We start from the raw sequence: 17679 nt of genomic DNA, 5'->3' as shown, positions 1-17679 counted from the left end.
TCCTAATTACCAGATATTCTTGCAGTGGTACACTATGAGGGCTGTGTCTCTCCTTCTCCCTGCAGGGTCCAAGCTCAGCTCACTGCCTCACGGCTGCCATAATTCTTAGGAATCACAGTGGAACCTGTCCTCCAGGCAACCTCCCACCTTCCCCTGTCTTCCAAGGACTCTTCCATAAGCCCTTCCACACCGCCATGCCAGCCCAGGCCATTCTCAGTGGAAGGATATCTCACACTTGACTCAGTTTTAGGCCACTTGTGCTGCTTTTCCCCTCGGGTTTCAAGGGACAAATAATTATATTGTCCTTTCAGCCCTCATGACTTTCTCATCAACAGCCTGGGTTTCCACAGCAACCTCTCTATGTTTCAGAGGATTGGCCATATTCAGTTTCGGGGTGTGGGAACAGACACAAGACAGATCCTCAGGACTCAGCTCCCTTGCATTCCTTCCTTGTGGGATGAAGGATGCCGCCATGCTTCAGTAAATAGACCAGAAATGTCCTTAGTTCCTCAGGGATATCTCCTCTGAGTCCTTACACAACAAACAAAAAGCAGTTCATTTTGAAGTTTGATGTGCACAGGGTATTTCTAACAACTATTCCTGTTTCTTATTCTACCATTGCCCCTAGGTAAGCTCTATGTGTCAGCACGTGTAATTCCCACTGGTTCCCCAGTTAGCATCCAGCAAGAACAGACCTCTCCTGTCCCACCTTCAGAGGGCAGAAAGTGCTAGGAGTGGCCTTGCTCACCTCTGGGGAGGGGAACTGGGATTTGCTTCCATCAATCGGGGCGACCAGGAGCATGTCCTGCAGAATGGTTGTCATGTGCCGAGCCATGACCTTCTGCTGATCGAGGCTGCAGTGGTTCTCCAGGGAGATGATGACAGGGTATGGTGAAGTCTAGGACAAGACAGTAACATCCATCATAACTGAACTCTGAAATTTTACCATCCTAAAGCAGTTGATATAAACTCCATTGTTGTTTTCTCTGGAAATGAGTGCATCAGCAGCAGGGAGTAAAAAAAATGGACAAATTCAGCTGTGCACTTGCTGCTCAGATCTATGCTGATGCCTTGCAGAAATGATGATCCCACGCACAGGGCAGCAGGCTGGATCAGTATTCCTTTAGTGGGGCAGTTTGTGAAGCTCCCCGTGCCTCCATTCTCCACTTGCACCATTGTCAGAGAACCTTCCTAAGTCAGGAGAAGACTGGGAAAGGAGGCTTGCTCAGATCCTTAACTGACCTGAATCCTTCCTGCATTCACACATAGGCCTGATCTGGTTCTTTGTAGCACCCTAGATATTTTGTGTACAGAAGGCATTGCCACTGTCACTGCTTTATAGCCCCGAAGAAATCTTGGTATTGGTTCTCAAGTCAAGTGCATTGAAGGAAAATAGCAGAAAGTACACCCAAGGATTTTAAAGGCTGCTAGCTTAGCACTGCCACATAAGAATCCTGACCTGCTTGTTCCTTTTAAAGCAGAGTAGAAGTTCTTTGCATCAGTCCCTCCAATACACACAGATACAGTTCCTCCAATGTAAGGACAGACCTTGAGGCATCAAAGCCAAGTAAATCAAGGGTTTTCTTTCCTACCACATATGTTCAAGAAATTGGGCATTATTTTAATTGCAGGGGGGTCCAATATCTAGCTGTGCTAGCACAGACTTAAACTTATCCCAAGGCCGTGCCCTGCCTGACCAGAAACTTCCAGGAATGGATCTGTTCAGAAAGCAGAAACTGTTTCTAGAAAACAGAAGCACATATCTTCTACCCATGGAAAAGTTAAGGTGAAGTATTCCATTTTAAGCTCTCCGCTGGGAGAGCAGAGATCTGCTATCAGTATAGTAGGAGAAATCTTAGCGAGTGTCAGGATTCCCAATCCTTACTTTGAAAGCATAGTTCTTGATAGCCTTAATGACATCACAGAAGAGGATCTTGGAGGTGAGAGTGTAGCCATGATAAATGATAGGTTCCGAGTTAGGGCCATCCCAGCAGTCCAACTCCACACAGCGGCAACCTTTGGTGAGGGCTCTGGAAACAAAGAAGGGACCTGGTTGGGTTTTAAACCTGCTCCTCAGGATCAGGCACAGGTATTGCCTGGGAAGACAGATAGGAAGTTCAGGGTTCAAGGCAGAAAGTGAATCAGTCACAGGTATTGCCTGGGAAGGTTGATGGGTAGTTCAGGGATCAAGGTAGAAAGGAGAGCTTGGTAAAACAGGAAAGCAGATGGAGAAAGGATGGAATCAGGAGAGCTCAGGGGCAACAGAGCTGAAGGCTGAACAAGGAAGGCAAGGTGGAATCTGAGAAAAGAGGTCATTGAAAGCCCAAGCTTTCAATGCCAAGGGCTATCTGAAGAAGGAGATACAGTGTTAGGTGAGAAAGGACATTCATATTTGTGTCCCAAGTCTCTTCCCAAAGATGGTGAAGAGAAGAAATGTACTGGAAGAAAGAAAGTCAGCTACAGAAGCCAGATCTTGAAGCCTGGATGATGTGTGTTCTTCACCTAGATCTGATAAGACCTCGTAAGATCTGAGGGATGAATCCTCCAAGCTGTCATTAATTACATCTGCGGAGACTGCAGGGCGCCAGTTTCCCAAATTGAATCCACAGACTGAATTCCCATTTGAAACTCCTTCCACATATCCATACAACTATTTTCATTTACTTTCAAACCAAAGTTTTTTTATGAAAGACTTAACTTCCTTGGAGGTGATCTTGCCTCTTTTATGCAACTCCCAATACATTTCAGGTAACACAAGTCCTTTAAATCACTGCAGTAAGAATAGCAGATTTTTTTTTTTTTTTTTTTTTTTAAAGACAGAAGGTAATTCCATGATTTTAAAATACTGTAAGGGGAATTCAAATAGCTACTTTCAGTAACCTGTGCCAGATTTCATTCTCTGCTCCCTTAAGCTTGGGACTTGAGATAGTCACTGTTTTATTTTAGTCGCTGTTTCCAAGTCTGAGGATGAGAGGTTGCCTCTTGGCTCTCTTGCATCTAGCAATATAGATGTCCTGTAAGATGACTTAAGCACCTCATGTCTTCTATAAGGAAAACAAACCAACATCTCACAGGTACTTAAACACATTCTCACATAAACACACACACACACACACACACATTACCTGATGTAGGCTTCTGTGCTGCTAGGGCCTGTAAGCTGGTCATCCATAAGGTAGGTATTGTGTGAGGATGATACAAAGTAGTGACTGAGAGGTTGATTCATGTCCTGGTAAACTTTACGGTGGGAGGCGTTGAATATATTCCCATCGTCAGACAGCAAGTACATCAGGAAACCATCTTTGGTCATGGCGTTACGCTTCTTGGCTGCCAGACGAATAGACAGAAACCCCATGCTTAAAATTTGACACAGCCAAGCTGTGGTGTCGTCTTCACCATGGTGCCTGCTGATCCCTGATGGTCTCAAAGTAAAACATGCTCCCTAGGCACTCAGCTAGCAGAGAGATTTACGCTGTTCAGAAGACAGCGATAGCTTCATCTGTCTGAAAGTATTTTAAAAACCTCTTCACAAGCAGAACTTTTTGGCATTTACTGTCCTTGATAAGACCTAAAAAGTGCTGAACGCAACATTTACCTCACCTGCTTCTAGAGATCTACGGTACAAAAATCTCCATGTAAGCACTTCAAGTCTCTCTCATACCAACACAGAAATTGTCAGATGATAATTGACGTCTCCCTATCTTGAGGGACTGAGCTAGATATCAATCCAGCCCTCAAATCTAACATCTGCAAAGCATTATCCCTCTCCTGAAGCTCTACTAGGACAGTGCAGAGAGCCTACGATCTTGCACTGATTTCTTGAACACGTCCTCCAAAATGCCCAAGTCAGTGATTCCTTAATTTCTGAGCAGAACAACAGTTACGTGACTGCTTTCCTGAACAGTTCTCACCTCCTTGCCTACCTACTCAGAGATCTCATCACCCCATGGGTTTTCACGTGCTCACGTACAAAAACATTTATCTCTTTCTCCGTTTTGAAGAACAGAAACATTGCCACATTGCAAGGTAGGTGATGACTGATACCTGAATAAGCCATCAGAGCTTTTCCTACAGGAATGCCACTGCTCTCTAACCAACTCTAGGACAACCCCTATTCTGGCTGCTCATAGCACCTAAGCCAAATATGAACGTAAATATTTCCCAGGTTCTCATTTCCCCTTCTTTTCTCAAGCTGCTGGTGTTCCCCTAAAAGACTGCTGGTTTAGAAATGGTTTCAAAGACAAAACAACACAGCAGGGCTGTAGAAGCAAGCAATAGCAAAGCAATTCAGAGTTCATCAAGATAGTAAGATTTTAACCCAAACCAAGCAGGGTTCCCAACTTACCTCGTTCACTGGGCTCGTATCTCTGAATCAAGGGAGGGGCAGCAACAACAGCATCTTCTTCTTGCTGTGTCTCATAGAGGAACCTCACCAGGTTCTGGCAGGACATGAGCCCTTCTGCATCTGAGTACTTCTGGAAGATTTTGTCTATTTCCTTTCTCTCTGTCAGTATCTTGTAAAATTCCTCTATCTCATCATCCTCCAGAGCCTCTGTTTTGGACTTGTCACAGTACTGTAAACGTAGAGGGGAGAAGGAGTGAAAACCTTCTTTCCTTCTGGCATATGCCAGCCGTAATCTGCACCAGGGCTACACAACGCAGAACACAAAATAATTGGAAACAGTTACTGGCCAGCAAATGAGAAGCACGGTGAATGGTTCTCATTAATAAGGCCACTAGTCACATAATGGTTACAATTATTATCATTATTTATTCATATTATCAGTATGTTGAAGAGCACCAGGAATGGCCCTGAGCTCCACTGCACTACATGCTATGCAAACCATGCATTAAAAGGAAGGATCCTTACAATCCAAGCAAAAATCAAGGGTCAAGAGAAACAAACCTCTTGATCTCAAGGGGTGGAGCGCTATACAAAAACAACTAATGCATCTGATGTAAAATCTGGTAGGTAAAGTGGAAAGACCTTTCCCTTGATCCTAGCGGGTCCAAACCTCAAGAGACAATTGAGGCCAGTTAGCAGGACTGCTTGCGATGACGGTACAAAACTGACTTTAAAGAAAATCCCTCTAAACATGTGCTTGTTTAGGTATGGAAAAAAAATAATTGATCTTCTATCTGTGGAAATTTCCCATTCTTCTCCAAAAAAACAAGTTGCAAAACCCCCACAAAACTGCAAATTGGGTATCAGCTTCTCAAGGAGCTGCAATACAAATTCCTCATGCCTCCATGCTTCCCAATGGTTTTAACTTCTCTACTCAGTCACAGCTCTAACAGGGCACCACAGCCAAGAACGTGGCTGACGAGCAGTTTAAGATGTGCCAGCTAGCATCTGCACACAGGACAATACCTTTTCCAGCAATAAATATTCCCAAGTCCAATTTTTCATCAGAATTTTCTTTTTCCCGTGGCAAATTCTGATAGGAATTTTGTTGATTATTCCTAGCAGAAATCCTCATAGAGAGGCGAGCAACTATTATTTTTGTTATCTCTGGTTTGTAAACCTCTGCAGTAAATACAGCTGAGCAAAACAAGCTGGAATGGAAAGCAGGAGCTGATCTCAGGGGAATCATGGCAGGGAATGTTATATTACTTCAAAGTGTTCTTGTCAGCAAATTGCAGCAGTCAAACCACATCCAGTTAATGCCTTGTAATTATGATGATTCCCTTTCTCCCAATGTCTGCAGCAAGCAAACAGACCCCCAGCACTGGCAGGACAGCCCACTCGCATCTTACATTTCACTCACATCTGAAAAATCAAACTTTTGCCATGGATGACAAATCTCCAACAGCATATGAAGTGCCTGCAGGACGTGGTTGCCTTATTTGGTTTTTGGCCTAAAATTTTCTCTCCTTCAGATCTGAACTGGGCATGCAGCATGTGCTCCAGACCACACAGAAGAGGTTGCTGTGCATTTCATTTCACCCTTGAAATGAACAACTTGCTACCAGATACCAGGATGTAGCTGAAATACAGCAACTGGTCAAACCAGAGGAATTTAATTGCTATAGATCTTTGATCTCTCACAGAGATAGAGCTATTGACCCAGGTTTTATGAGCAAAATGCACATCTCAGTTTAACTAATCGCCATGCTAATCTCAGCCTAACCCTTCCAATGAACCCAGCGATGGCCATAGCGGCTTTGGCAGTTGTCCAAGCAAGATGATAATAACAGACTGTTTGTCCTCACACAGTACCTCCTCCAGAGTCTTTCACTAGCAGCTTAAGGCACGCATATAAAACCAGGCAAAATGATCGTGACATGTTGCGTTTCACAAAGTGCATCAAGAGGAAAAAGTTCAACTTGTTCTGATTTCCGAATCTGTTGGCTAAAAGCTATGGGCTCATCTCAGGGATAGAACAATCTATGAAATGTTCAATATTACAGACACTTTGAAAATGAGTTTGAGCTGTTCTGGAACTATCTTTTCCTTGCTGCCTTCCATGTGCTGTGGCTTTGGCAGATCTCAAGCTAAGTTGAGCGTGATATTTAGCAGCTGAAAAAAGGAGTAGAAGGAAGGAAACTGATGGAGACTGCAGGGATGCTGTAAATGATAGATGTTCTTTAACACACCACATGGAAAATAATGATGTGACTCCTAGGAAGTCATTATAGCTAATGTATCTCAGTAAGTTTGTTCATTAGTTGCCAGTAAAGGCTGTAATGAACAAAGTACAAGAGCATTGGCATCACAGTTATATTCTAGGATGGATCAGATACACAGTGTAAAACTGAGCTCCTTCTGCTTGGGCTACAAGAGCTCCAAATTAGATTTTCAATTCAAAAAGCTGTGATTGAGCTCATTTGTATGGATCATGAACAATGATTCCTGAATGAACTTCAGTTTGCCACAGAGAGACAGAAGCTTTCAGATGCACTGGAATGAAGTGAGCAATTACAGGAGCTTTGCAGAGTTTCTGGCTGCATAGCATATGTCTCACTTAGATGTGTCTAAAATCTAGATGTCGACACAGTTACGTGGCAAAAAGCAAGAATAATGTAAGAACATGCCCTGTAGCTCTCCCTTAAATCTCTTGGTTGCCCTTCCTTCCCATGACTAAACGGAGCAAAACTCACTAAGACAGAAAAGATCACCATTTTAATATGCTGTAACGTCTCGTGTTCCATCTAAGTTTAAGGGAAATGTAAAATGAAAACATAATTGCTTAAGGATTCAGTGGTCAAACAGAGTGAGACAGACTCTTCTTAAAGGCAATTCACCACACAAGAGATATGAATTAACCTTTTGGAGGTTAATTCAGAGGGTTAATTAACATCTTCTCTTTCCCCTGGCTATACAGGAAGCTTAGACCAATTACAGGTCTAATAAGTGTACTTCTGACTAGCTGCCTACATTTGTATAGGATGAATGAGGGCTTAGTTACTGCTTGGAGTCCTCAAGCAGAAAGAGAATTGAACTTTGGTAAGTTTCCAATCCTGCTGCTCCCTTCTAACTGCTGCCACATCTGATTCAGACCTTTGATGTTAGAAGATGTGTATGAGGTGAGGTGTATTTAGGGTGAGATGAATCACACCCTGGTCTACAACATTGGTTTGATGAACGTCAATTGCAAAGGGAATGTTAAGTGCTGGTGACTACTTCCAGCATAAGTGCCTGCAGTGGGAGATATCTAACTCAACCAGAGGAATTCCAGACTTTTTGCTATTCTTCCATGGTCTTCCCAAGTAGAGAACAAACCATAGAATATGCCAGCTACACTGGGCTGTATATCTTGCCCATTTTGCAAGGTGAAATTCTTCAAGATCTGCTGAGAACCTTCCTCCATATCATAGGATGGCTTAGGTTGGAAGAGACCTTAAAGATCAGCAAGCTCCAACTCCCTGTCATGGGCAAAGTTGTCAGCCACTAGATCAGGCTGCCCAGGGCCCCATCCAACCTGGGATCCTGCAGAGTTACCAAAGAGACAGACAGCTCCATAAACCAAGGATTAGGAAACTTGTTCCTCCTTTGGGGAAAGGTCCTAGTGAGACCTTGCCAACCTCCGGCCTTATCTGCTTACAGGAAGGAGCAGGAGGAATACAGCCTGTACCTGCAACCACCCACATGTTTACCACTAATCAGGAAAAAACATTTCTGAAACTGCCCACCATTAATTCAAATCCTGCTTCAGATAAGACAGAAGTTTGGAATTTACCCAGGCGTTTTTTTCTCATCTCAGGAAGAAGGCTTGTTTAGAGACACTAAGAACAGCAGAGAAATTTTCATCCCTATCTTCTGATAGGCTGAGCCAGATAGCTGGATCTAGAGAAATGAGAAGGGCACATTCAAGTGGATTGAATGTGCTTTGGCCTATCAGAGCAACCACGCTGGCCCAAGTGAAGGTGTAATGTTACATATCTTTCATCATTTTGTTTTTCATCCCCAATTCACACTTTATCATTGTTTACACAGGTCAGTGGAAACCCACCTGCTCTGAGATGGTACAGAGTTTGTAATCTCACCACACTGATTTGGGTGGCTTAGGCATTGACACATGGCTACAGCATGCATAACTCCCCAAATTCCTGAGACTTACAGTGCACTTGCACTTTGGCTTTTCCTTTTTCTCACATTATCCATGTCTGTGCTCTGCCTTTTCTGAGGCCAGGTAAAACTGTGTCTCAATAGTAAAGAAAGAACACCTTAACAGAGCTTCATCAAAAGCACTGTGCTATCCTAACTCAGTTGTTGGTGGGAACTGCTGAGCACTGCAAGCTAAGAGTACTTTCTTGGTACAAGAAAAGATACTAGGAGTATCTTCACTTTAGCTTAGGTCTCCACCCAATGCTGATAGCAGTGGGAGACCTTGACCTCAGCCAACAGCCACTACTAATCTGCTTGCTCTCGTTACCTGGAAAATTGCCTTGGCATGATAGTCATCAACTTCAATGTTCACTTCTTTCAGGAAGTTCTTGAGTTCTTTAAAGCTCATCTTGTTGTCTTTGTTCTTATCAGCTTTCCGCAGGCAGGTGTGAATCCAACTGCAGGATGATGTAAGGAAACCTCTCCAGGTCAGCGAGGTCTAAATACCACAGCTCTACACAGCAGACAAACCTCTTGTAAAGATTCTGAACCACTTCTCCCTGCTGCTGTAAATCAGCATGCTCCCGTGAACAGCTTGCATCATCTCACCTTCTGCTCTGAAAGGGCAAAGCGATGCTTCGGCAGAAGCAAAGCGCTCTGTAGAACAAGCAATCATGACCCAGGAAAAGCTTGTCACCATCTGGCCAAGGCCAGATCAGTTCTATTTAACCTGCATGAGTTCCTGGACACAGCCACATCACAAAACAGCCTGATTTCTCTTTTGTGGCAGAAAGTGCATCCTCCAGATGGGAGAAAGGAGAATGAAAAGATCTCCAAGTATGGGCAACTGATCATTAAGAATTTGATAGTGTATCATGCTGAACACTTCACAGGGATTCTCTGAAATAAACATGAATAGTCCTCTATATTTTTTCAGGTATTTCTACCTCGATGTCTTAAGAAATTTGTTGTGAATGAAATCAATCCAATCTTTACAGTCTTGGCTTTCCCTTGTAAAACACACAGTGTCTATGTCTGTATTGTACTGTGGCTGTGATTCTAAGAGCTCCATTTATATTCACTCCAGTATATCTACAGATCTGGAGCAATTACCATAAAAAAATCAGCTTTTTTTAGTGTTACACCAGTTAATTTGAACTGGGTCTGCCATGGTTTTTTGTCCCCCGGGAAAATGTCAGGTAGTTGAGATAACCTGGAGTTTTAAACAAACAAACAAAAAAAACAAATTAAAAAATAACTTTTTCCATCAAGCCAACTGTATCTCTCTAACTTGCTCTAACTATCAAATAACAAAGGCCATCCAGAAGAATAACCAATTTTTCTACATAAAAATTACTGAAATAACAATTAGTTCACCATAAATCCAACCTTTCATGGCTTGCATAGGAAGCACTGCTCCAAACTCATTCCAGAAAAGATATAAATATGGATTTTAGCAAAATAAACTTCAGAAGTAGCAAACACCAGCTGGGGCACATAGTGCCATAATATTTGATCCGGGTCTTTCAAAATCATCTCCAAGATGAGGTGATGAGTGACAGCCTATAGGGGCTGTAGATATAACTCTGAAAGAGGGTACTCACCAACAGCTACCATTGCATTCAAATATTTCCAAACACTTGGAAATATGTGTAAAGTGTTTGGTAGTTCCGTCTGTCTCTTGGAAAATTGAGCTTTATGTCTTTAAAAATCTTGGCATATGCTAAATGACCTCACACTGCATCTCTCTTAGCCTGGTAATATTCCTCTTTCATACACATGGAAATGAAAATAGAGGTAACATTTCCTCTGACTCCCAAGGATATTCCAGGGCCCTGAACCAGGTTCTGGCTTGGAGAGTTCCCCAGAAAACCAAGTTTGAACCATGAAGCTCCTATGTGAGCTCTTCCTGGGATGTTCTGCTGAGAGCACAACACCATCCACCCCACCAGCTGTGCTCAAAGAGCATCTGCTTAGCATATGACAACATGGTGCCAACAGCACCATTCCCAGCCATTCCCACCCAACCTGTGCACTCCAGCTCTCCTTCACAGACTTCCTAAAATAACAGACAGAAGGGATGCACAACTCTAGGAAATTCTTCTTATCTGATACAAACACAATGTTGCAGTCCTGGTTGTGGGTCTTCCTTTCACCTCACCTCCGTCTATTTGGGCATGGGGGGACAAGGAAGAAGTGTTCTCATTCTGGTATGCCTCCAGAAAGAGGCTGCTTCTTGTTTTTAAAGGATCTGCCAGCTTCAGGACTACCAGCTTTCTATGAGAAACCAAAGAAGAATGACTGAAACGATCTGGCAGACATCCCAAGAATGTGCTTGAAAAGAAATGCTGCAGAACTTCTGGTAAGCTATTCCTAACCAGAAGAAAAGCTCATATACAAATCCCAGAAATGAAGCAGACTGTGCCGCACCACTCAAATGAAAAGCCCCCTGTGTTTTCTGGCCTAAAGTCATCCGTGCACACATACCTGCAGTATTTGCTAAAAAACCTATGCCAACTAGTTGAGGGCTGAATCTGAGGCTTACTAAAACACTACTGTATGTGCAAGAACATCAGAAATACTCTTCAAGCACGCAGAAGTTTTACCTTATAGGTGTATAGGACTGGAAAGGACACATAACACACAAATTCAGGCACCTCCATTCTAAAGGAAGCCAAACAAACCCCACCTGCAACAATCACAGTCTTTGCTTTCAATACTCGTTTTCAAAATCTCACTCATTCCTTATCCGCTTTGCAAGGTTTCTAAGGGTGGAAAAGATCCACTGCACAGCAGTTCTGCAGTGATGGATGGGGGACAGGCAGGGGATGCAGCACTTCTCCACTGCCTCTTCCCCTTCTGTGCTCACAGATGCAGAGAACACTTCTGAGGTTTAAGGAAGATGTGAATAAACCCACACTGCCAAGCAAACCCAGTGAAGATGGGCTAAATTTAAAATCTCAGGCTTTAATTAAACATAATCAAATTTCAAATGAGAAATCATGCTGTTCTGTAATTCCAGGTTACGTTAAACGACCTGAGACAATCCCAGATTGGAAGCCAGGACCACACAGTAATTACTCTTCCAGAAATACGGCTTGCCTACCAACCCCATTTAGCTCCAATTCTGCTTTCCAGAGTCAGAGAGGTACTTTTCCACACTGGAAATTTACAGCTTTCTTCCCTTGCAAATGCTATTGTTATTTCCCCCTCACACCTTAGCAATCTGATTTCTTCTTACAGGGAAGTTTTTCAGCAATAGGGACAGGTTTCTGTGGCCCAGATTTTCCCCATATACCATGGAGTGGAAGCATCTTTCACATTCAGAAGGAAAACCAACAGAGTCTAAAATTTCCAACAGCAGCGAAGCTTCAAGATTTCAACTCGTCTGGGAAGCGACCCTGCCACCATGAACACCATCATGCTCATATCAGAATTAGTGGAATCTGACTCCTTCAAACGAGCTGCACTCTGGTGGTGCAGGTGCTTACTAAACTCAGAATCACTGAGGTTGGAAAAGACCACAAAGGTCATCAAGCCTAACCAACAACCCATCCTTAGCATACCTACAAACCATGTCCCTCAGTGCCACAACTTCATACTTCAGAGAATCCACAGAAGAGTAAAGCCTGATGAAAGCTCAGCATTTCTGTGCCATTTCCCTCATCATCACTACATTATTACCTAGCAGGGAGCCCACACAGAGGAAGCCTTGGCTGAGGGAAAGGCCCCCTGGTGCCTGCTCAGTCTCCAGCTTTGTGATTTTCCCCTGCTGACAACTTTACATCGCCCCTCGTCTGCACGGATTCTTTGATGTCAAACCAGGCATGAAGCTCACACAGCCTTCCCTCACTGCCAAGTGCTATCTGTTTTCCTCTCTGATAGCTGGATGCCTGTTTTTGTGAAGCTTAAGGCAGCTTAATATTTCACAACCACCACTGCTCTGTCAAATCAGGGTGAAATCAGCCAGCAGGTTCATATGTTACAGTAAGGGCCTCAGACACACAGGAACTGCAGAAAACCGAGCAAAAACTACACCCACAGATAGACTGTTTTCATATGGATGCAATTAATTTATTGAGTGAAATTCAGCCCTGGGGAAAATTCCCTGTGAATTGAGCAAAGCCAGGATCTCATTCTAATTAATTCATTCTCCTCATACAACTGACCCCTTCCCTTTCTTTCCCTTTCCTTTTCTTTTCCTCCCTTTCTTCCCCCTTCCCTTTCTTTTCATTCCCCTTTCTTTCTTTCCCCTTCCCTTCCTTGTCTTGAACTGTCCCTAAAGCAACTGCAGTCTCTTTCAAGGCAAAACTTCCTCCCATGCTGAGGCAAACAAGGGGTAATTTCGCTCAAGTGAGTGGAGCTACCCTGGAGTAAACTTGGCAGACAGAAGAGAAGAATCAGTTCCCTCGCCTTATATTACTGCGAAACATGATAAATAGTATGGGCCTTTCATGCCTTGCCAAAAAGTGCCTGTCCTGGAGTTAACTGCAGTGCAAGTGAAACAGACCCCTGAAGAACACAAAAAATAATGGTTGTTTTATCTGGAGCACCCTGAAGGGAGCAATTCATTGCTTAAGGAGCTCTGTGAAGCCTGAATCCACTCTTGCATCTATCACTGTGAACAGGAAAAAAAAAACAACAAAACAACACCAAGGAGTTTGCCCAGGTACAAAATCAGTAAAATGATGAGAGAAAACTCAGTGTCCAGGGCCAGTAGTAAAAAAATTGGGTTATACGACTAACTCCACCCACAGAGAAAGACAAGTGCATCTTTGTGCGCAATTAATCGCTTTACAAGGCAAAGGATACTGTTGGAGTTTCTGTTTCTGGTTCATGGAGTTGCTGTGGGCTATGATTTTCCCAAGGCCGCAGACCCAGTGGTTGGCATCATCCTCTGAACTTGCAATGAGGTCCAGGTTTTTCCGCTGGTCTTTGAAAATGATGGAAAAGCAGCGATACTCTGGTACATCCTTGGCGTATTTTTCCATACCTTCTGTTTTATGGCCTGACCTCACATCCCGAATATCTTCAATAGAGACTGTGGAAAGAAAACAGAGCTTGCTGTCGGCAGGGGTTCGCTCACCCTTATCTCTGCCTAGTGATGGATTTTAAGAAATTACTCTTTTTCCTTTTTCTGCAACCTCTCCCTCCCACAGCTGGAGGATTCTCTTGATTTTTTTCCAGCTTCCACAAATTCAATGCTAAAGAAACCTCAGATCAAAAGCAGCAAAATGTGCAAGAAACATAAAAACAAATCAAAACTCTTTGTTCTTTTCACATGTATTTAACAAAGAAGCAGAATTTGCAGGGGTGCCATACTGTGATATCACGTTGATGAGGTACCAGTCACTGTTAAGACTTTGGGTCCAGTCCTTGAAGCATCCCTGACTTATCTTTGCCTCTAAAGACCTTAGGACCATGACCAACATGATCTCACCCCATCTATCAAATAACCTTCAGCTGTTCTCCTTCCAGAGCTGGAAACAAAGAATTCTAAAGGTCCAAAGGAAAATGAGGAGTGACTTCAGTAAAAGCAGGGCATGGACTGAAACGTTCATTCTTCAATTTGCAGAAAATAAAAAGGTAACACCTAAAATCCTATATACTCTTCTCAGCCACACTATTATAATCTGGGGAGAAAAAGACCAAAGACTTAGGGCAGTTTGCTGTCAACCATGCTCCATCCACACCTCTGCCAAAGGTCAATTTGATCCTATTTGCTGTAAGAAAGCAAAATATGGGCTTTCAAACCTATTCCTCCCCATTCCCATCTCTGACCATCACGTAATGCAGATGAGCCCTGAAGTCACACCAGGTTCACCATGTGCACCCCCAAAACCTTCAAGACACAATGTGAAGCAAAAGGAAGTAACTGAGACAACCCTATACTGCTCTTCTCAATGAATTTGAAAGAAGTTGGTTTAAAATGATTCCTACCTCAAATCGTTAACTATGGGTAAAATCTATTTCCTTTGCCATGTAGGTATGAGATTGATCTTGTTTGCGCTTGTCTTTGAGCTTTGTTGAAAAGTAGTATGAGAATGTAAAATATTGCCACTACTCAGCTGAAAAAAAAAAAAGCTTACACCCCAAATCCCTTTTACCTGAACCTTCATTTAAATTGCTGCCTTTTCACTGTCACAGTGCTCAGTTCACTCAAAGTCAACACCGCAGAAACAAACAGCTCAGTGTCCATCCTGTGCAGTTATAGCATGTCTGCCTGGGACCACACAAAATTGATCAGATGCTCATTAGGATTTGAAATTCTCCTTTTAGCCTCAAGGAGAAACAGCAATACTCAGCTGACGAGGTAAGAAAAATACCATAGACTTACAAACAAATTCATAATCTTCAAAAATTCGTGACTGTCCAAAACCAACACTTGACATTTGCTTTAAATTCCAACCATGTGTTGGGGTGGTCCAACGTCTTCCGTAACACTTCGCTGACTTGGTTTCCATGCCAGAACATGCCTTGAGACCCCTCCTAGAACTGGCAATGTTCCTTCCTGATGATAAGCAATTATCTTTGTGTGGTCTATTATTATCACTTGGTAAAGGCCAACAGTGGATCAGACAGAGGGCAGAGGAGGAAAGAGTTAAGTTGGGTTGTGTTCGGATGAGATGGGAGGGGATGGGATGGGCTGCTGTGGAATTACATTATCTAGCCAACTTACTGTTGAGTGAAAGCTTATGGTTTTGAGTGCTAAAATAATCTTCAGAGAAGAGTGCTTCAGTTCTCTTGCAGCTGGGTTGCTAGTGGAGAGCCTTGCTGGTGAATTTGCTCATTAACAGGCAAATGACAGGAATCATCAGGAAAATGACAGGAAGTGTACCTTCAGTAGCACAGTACATCTTACACCTTTATTGTAAGGGACGCTATCATGTTCAGTGGGATTCAGTCAAAATATATCTAAAGCTTTGGCTCCTTTCCCCCTAATGGGGAAAAAAACCAAAAACTTTTGGAACACAAATATTTTGCCCCATCTAGAAACAAACTTTTTAGGGTGAGATGAATCAAAGCTTTAATCCGTGGCGACAGTGGATCCTAGACCAAAAAAGCAGCTCAGACTGAGCATCTCAAATGCAGATGTGTGCCATGCAGACAATCCATAAGTAGGTGATCCTCCTCCACTTCTGGTCTCTCTTGGTTAAGGCAGTGCAAGTGGAAGGATCATCCTGTTGTTCCTCATCACCTGCCAACTGCTCACCACTGCTTGGCTCATAAAAGTTATTGTCCTTTCAGACTGGCTAGCTAGTCTGCTAGTGCAATCAATCCCTAAACTTTGGGTTGGCAATGATCTAGTGTTTCCAAGACTAGAAAATCTGATGTTAAATATTGGAAATTTAGAATGTATTCTTTGGAAACCTTTATCTGGCAAAGTGAATCTACTGGAAAAAAAAAAAAAAAAAAAAGAGAGAGAGCTGTGTGGGAGGGAAAAGAAACTGAAAACCTGTAGCTGGAAGAGCTGCCTTAATCTCCATGGGGTATATTACTGGGGAGAGGATGATGAAGAGCATGAAGCTCTTTCATGCAGAAAAGGTACAAGGAAGCCTGAAGAACAAGATCAGTACCTACTGCAGTCACACAAGAGCCAAGAGAAGCTACCAATGCAGGAACTGTTAAAAAAAACCCAAACAAACAGGGAGGACACTTTTTAAAGCTTTCCACAGTTTGGGCTTGTGTACTGCTTTCGTCTATCAACATAAAAGCCAAAACCAAAGGAGTCAGCCCAAGCCATCTGCAAATGTTATCTCTTTTTTGGAAAATCTTAGCCTGCATGAATGCATTATCAGCTGCTCCTGGGCCGTGAGCACACTATTTTAAGCAGTCCCAAACCAAGGAGAAATAAGAAATAACTGGGGGACAGAGAAGCGTTTTTCAGGAGAGGAGCAGTTGCAGCAAACACCCATCAAATGCATCTTTCTGTGACCTCCCCATCCTTTCCAACACTCCACAGTGGGGACGTAACCACCAAAAGAAGAGAATTTGGAAAGTCTGCATCTGCTTCTCCTGAGCGTTTATGTCTGCTGAAAAGGTGGTTTGTGTGAAGCCCAAAACCTGTGACTCAACACAAGGAACTGGTGTCCTTCCTGACCTCCCAGCACGGAGTCCAACAGGTTACATCCTGGTCAGCCTTCCTGGCTGCTGTGGGTGCCAATGTGATGAACCACAGCTGATGGCCACAGCTCCCTCTTCACACAAACATACACCAACGTTCCCTGGAGCTGGTGAAATCACTCCTCTCTGTCTCACAGAGATGTGAGGTCCAACACAGCTGAGTAGCATGGAGCCTCACCTCTGTCTCCACCTGACCCAAATGCTCTCCCAGACCCTAAAGCCATTTTCTCCCCTACAGAGCAAGCAAGGCTCCTCTCCTCCCTCCCACCAGGACCTGGGCTGGCCCCACCATCTTCTATAAGGTGCTCTCAAATCCATTTCAGAGCAAGGATTGCAGCCCCGTGCACCCATGCAGCAGGCTAGGCCATTTGTGGGCCATCACCCTACAAACAGCACCCAGAGATGCTAGGTCTTGGGAATGCATAAGGCCACATGTATGCACAGCAGGCCACTTGGTAGCCGAAAATATAAATGCTGAAGAGCCATACAAGCATGACAAGGCACTGTATGATTGCAGCATTAGTCTGAGAGATGAACCCTGAACACTGGTTTCTGCTCCAGAGGCAATGTCCATCTCTTCTCCAGTCATTGCTCTGAAAGACTGTGCTGGGAGCACGGACACTTTGTTAACCCCAAACAATACAGAAAAAGGAAGAACAGAAGACAAAAGTTTTACAGAAAAGAAGAGTAATGAACTGAAGCTACATCTCCTGCAAGCTAAGCATGCAAAGCAAAAGGACAGCAAGTTGCTTCTCTTTCCTTGTACTTTTGCTGACAAAGAGATGAGGGTCAATGTATGGACACTCGGAGGAACTGCCAAAACAGCTGGCCTTGAGTTACTTGTTAGAGGAGGGGGACAATATTTGTCACTCTGGGGGCCCTTTATATCTTTCACTTTCCGTATCCTACTTCCCTTTCATTAACAAGTGATCTCTGCAATGTGGCATTCAGTCACACTGAATTACTGTATCCCACTTTAATTGTCTCACTAAGTCACTACTGTTTAC

General features: G+C 43.4%; 1 protein-coding gene across 1 annotated transcript in view; it reads right to left on the bottom strand.

The window, feature by feature from the left end:
- PLCD1 (phospholipase C delta 1) overlaps positions 1-17679 on the bottom strand; it is a gene marked incomplete at both ends in the record, with an annotated part of 38971 nt that overhangs the window by 10749 nt on the left and 10543 nt on the right. The window contains 6 exons of the mRNA XM_079538043.1: positions 749-898; positions 1886-2030; positions 3126-3327; positions 4346-4574; positions 8877-9006; positions 13361-13589. Coding sequence (XP_079394169.1) covers positions 749-898; positions 1886-2030; positions 3126-3327; positions 4346-4574; positions 8877-9006; positions 13361-13589 — 1085 coding nt within the window. The remainder of the gene's footprint in view (positions 1-748; positions 899-1885; positions 2031-3125; positions 3328-4345; positions 4575-8876; positions 9007-13360; positions 13590-17679) is intronic.

This window comes from Tetrao urogallus, assembly GCF_951394365.1.
Source record: "Tetrao urogallus genome assembly, chromosome: 7".
Lineage (NCBI taxonomy): Eukaryota > Metazoa > Chordata > Aves > Galliformes > Phasianidae > Tetrao > Tetrao urogallus.
Note: the sequence above shows the minus strand (reverse complement) of the source record. Positions and strands in the feature narration are given on the sequence as shown.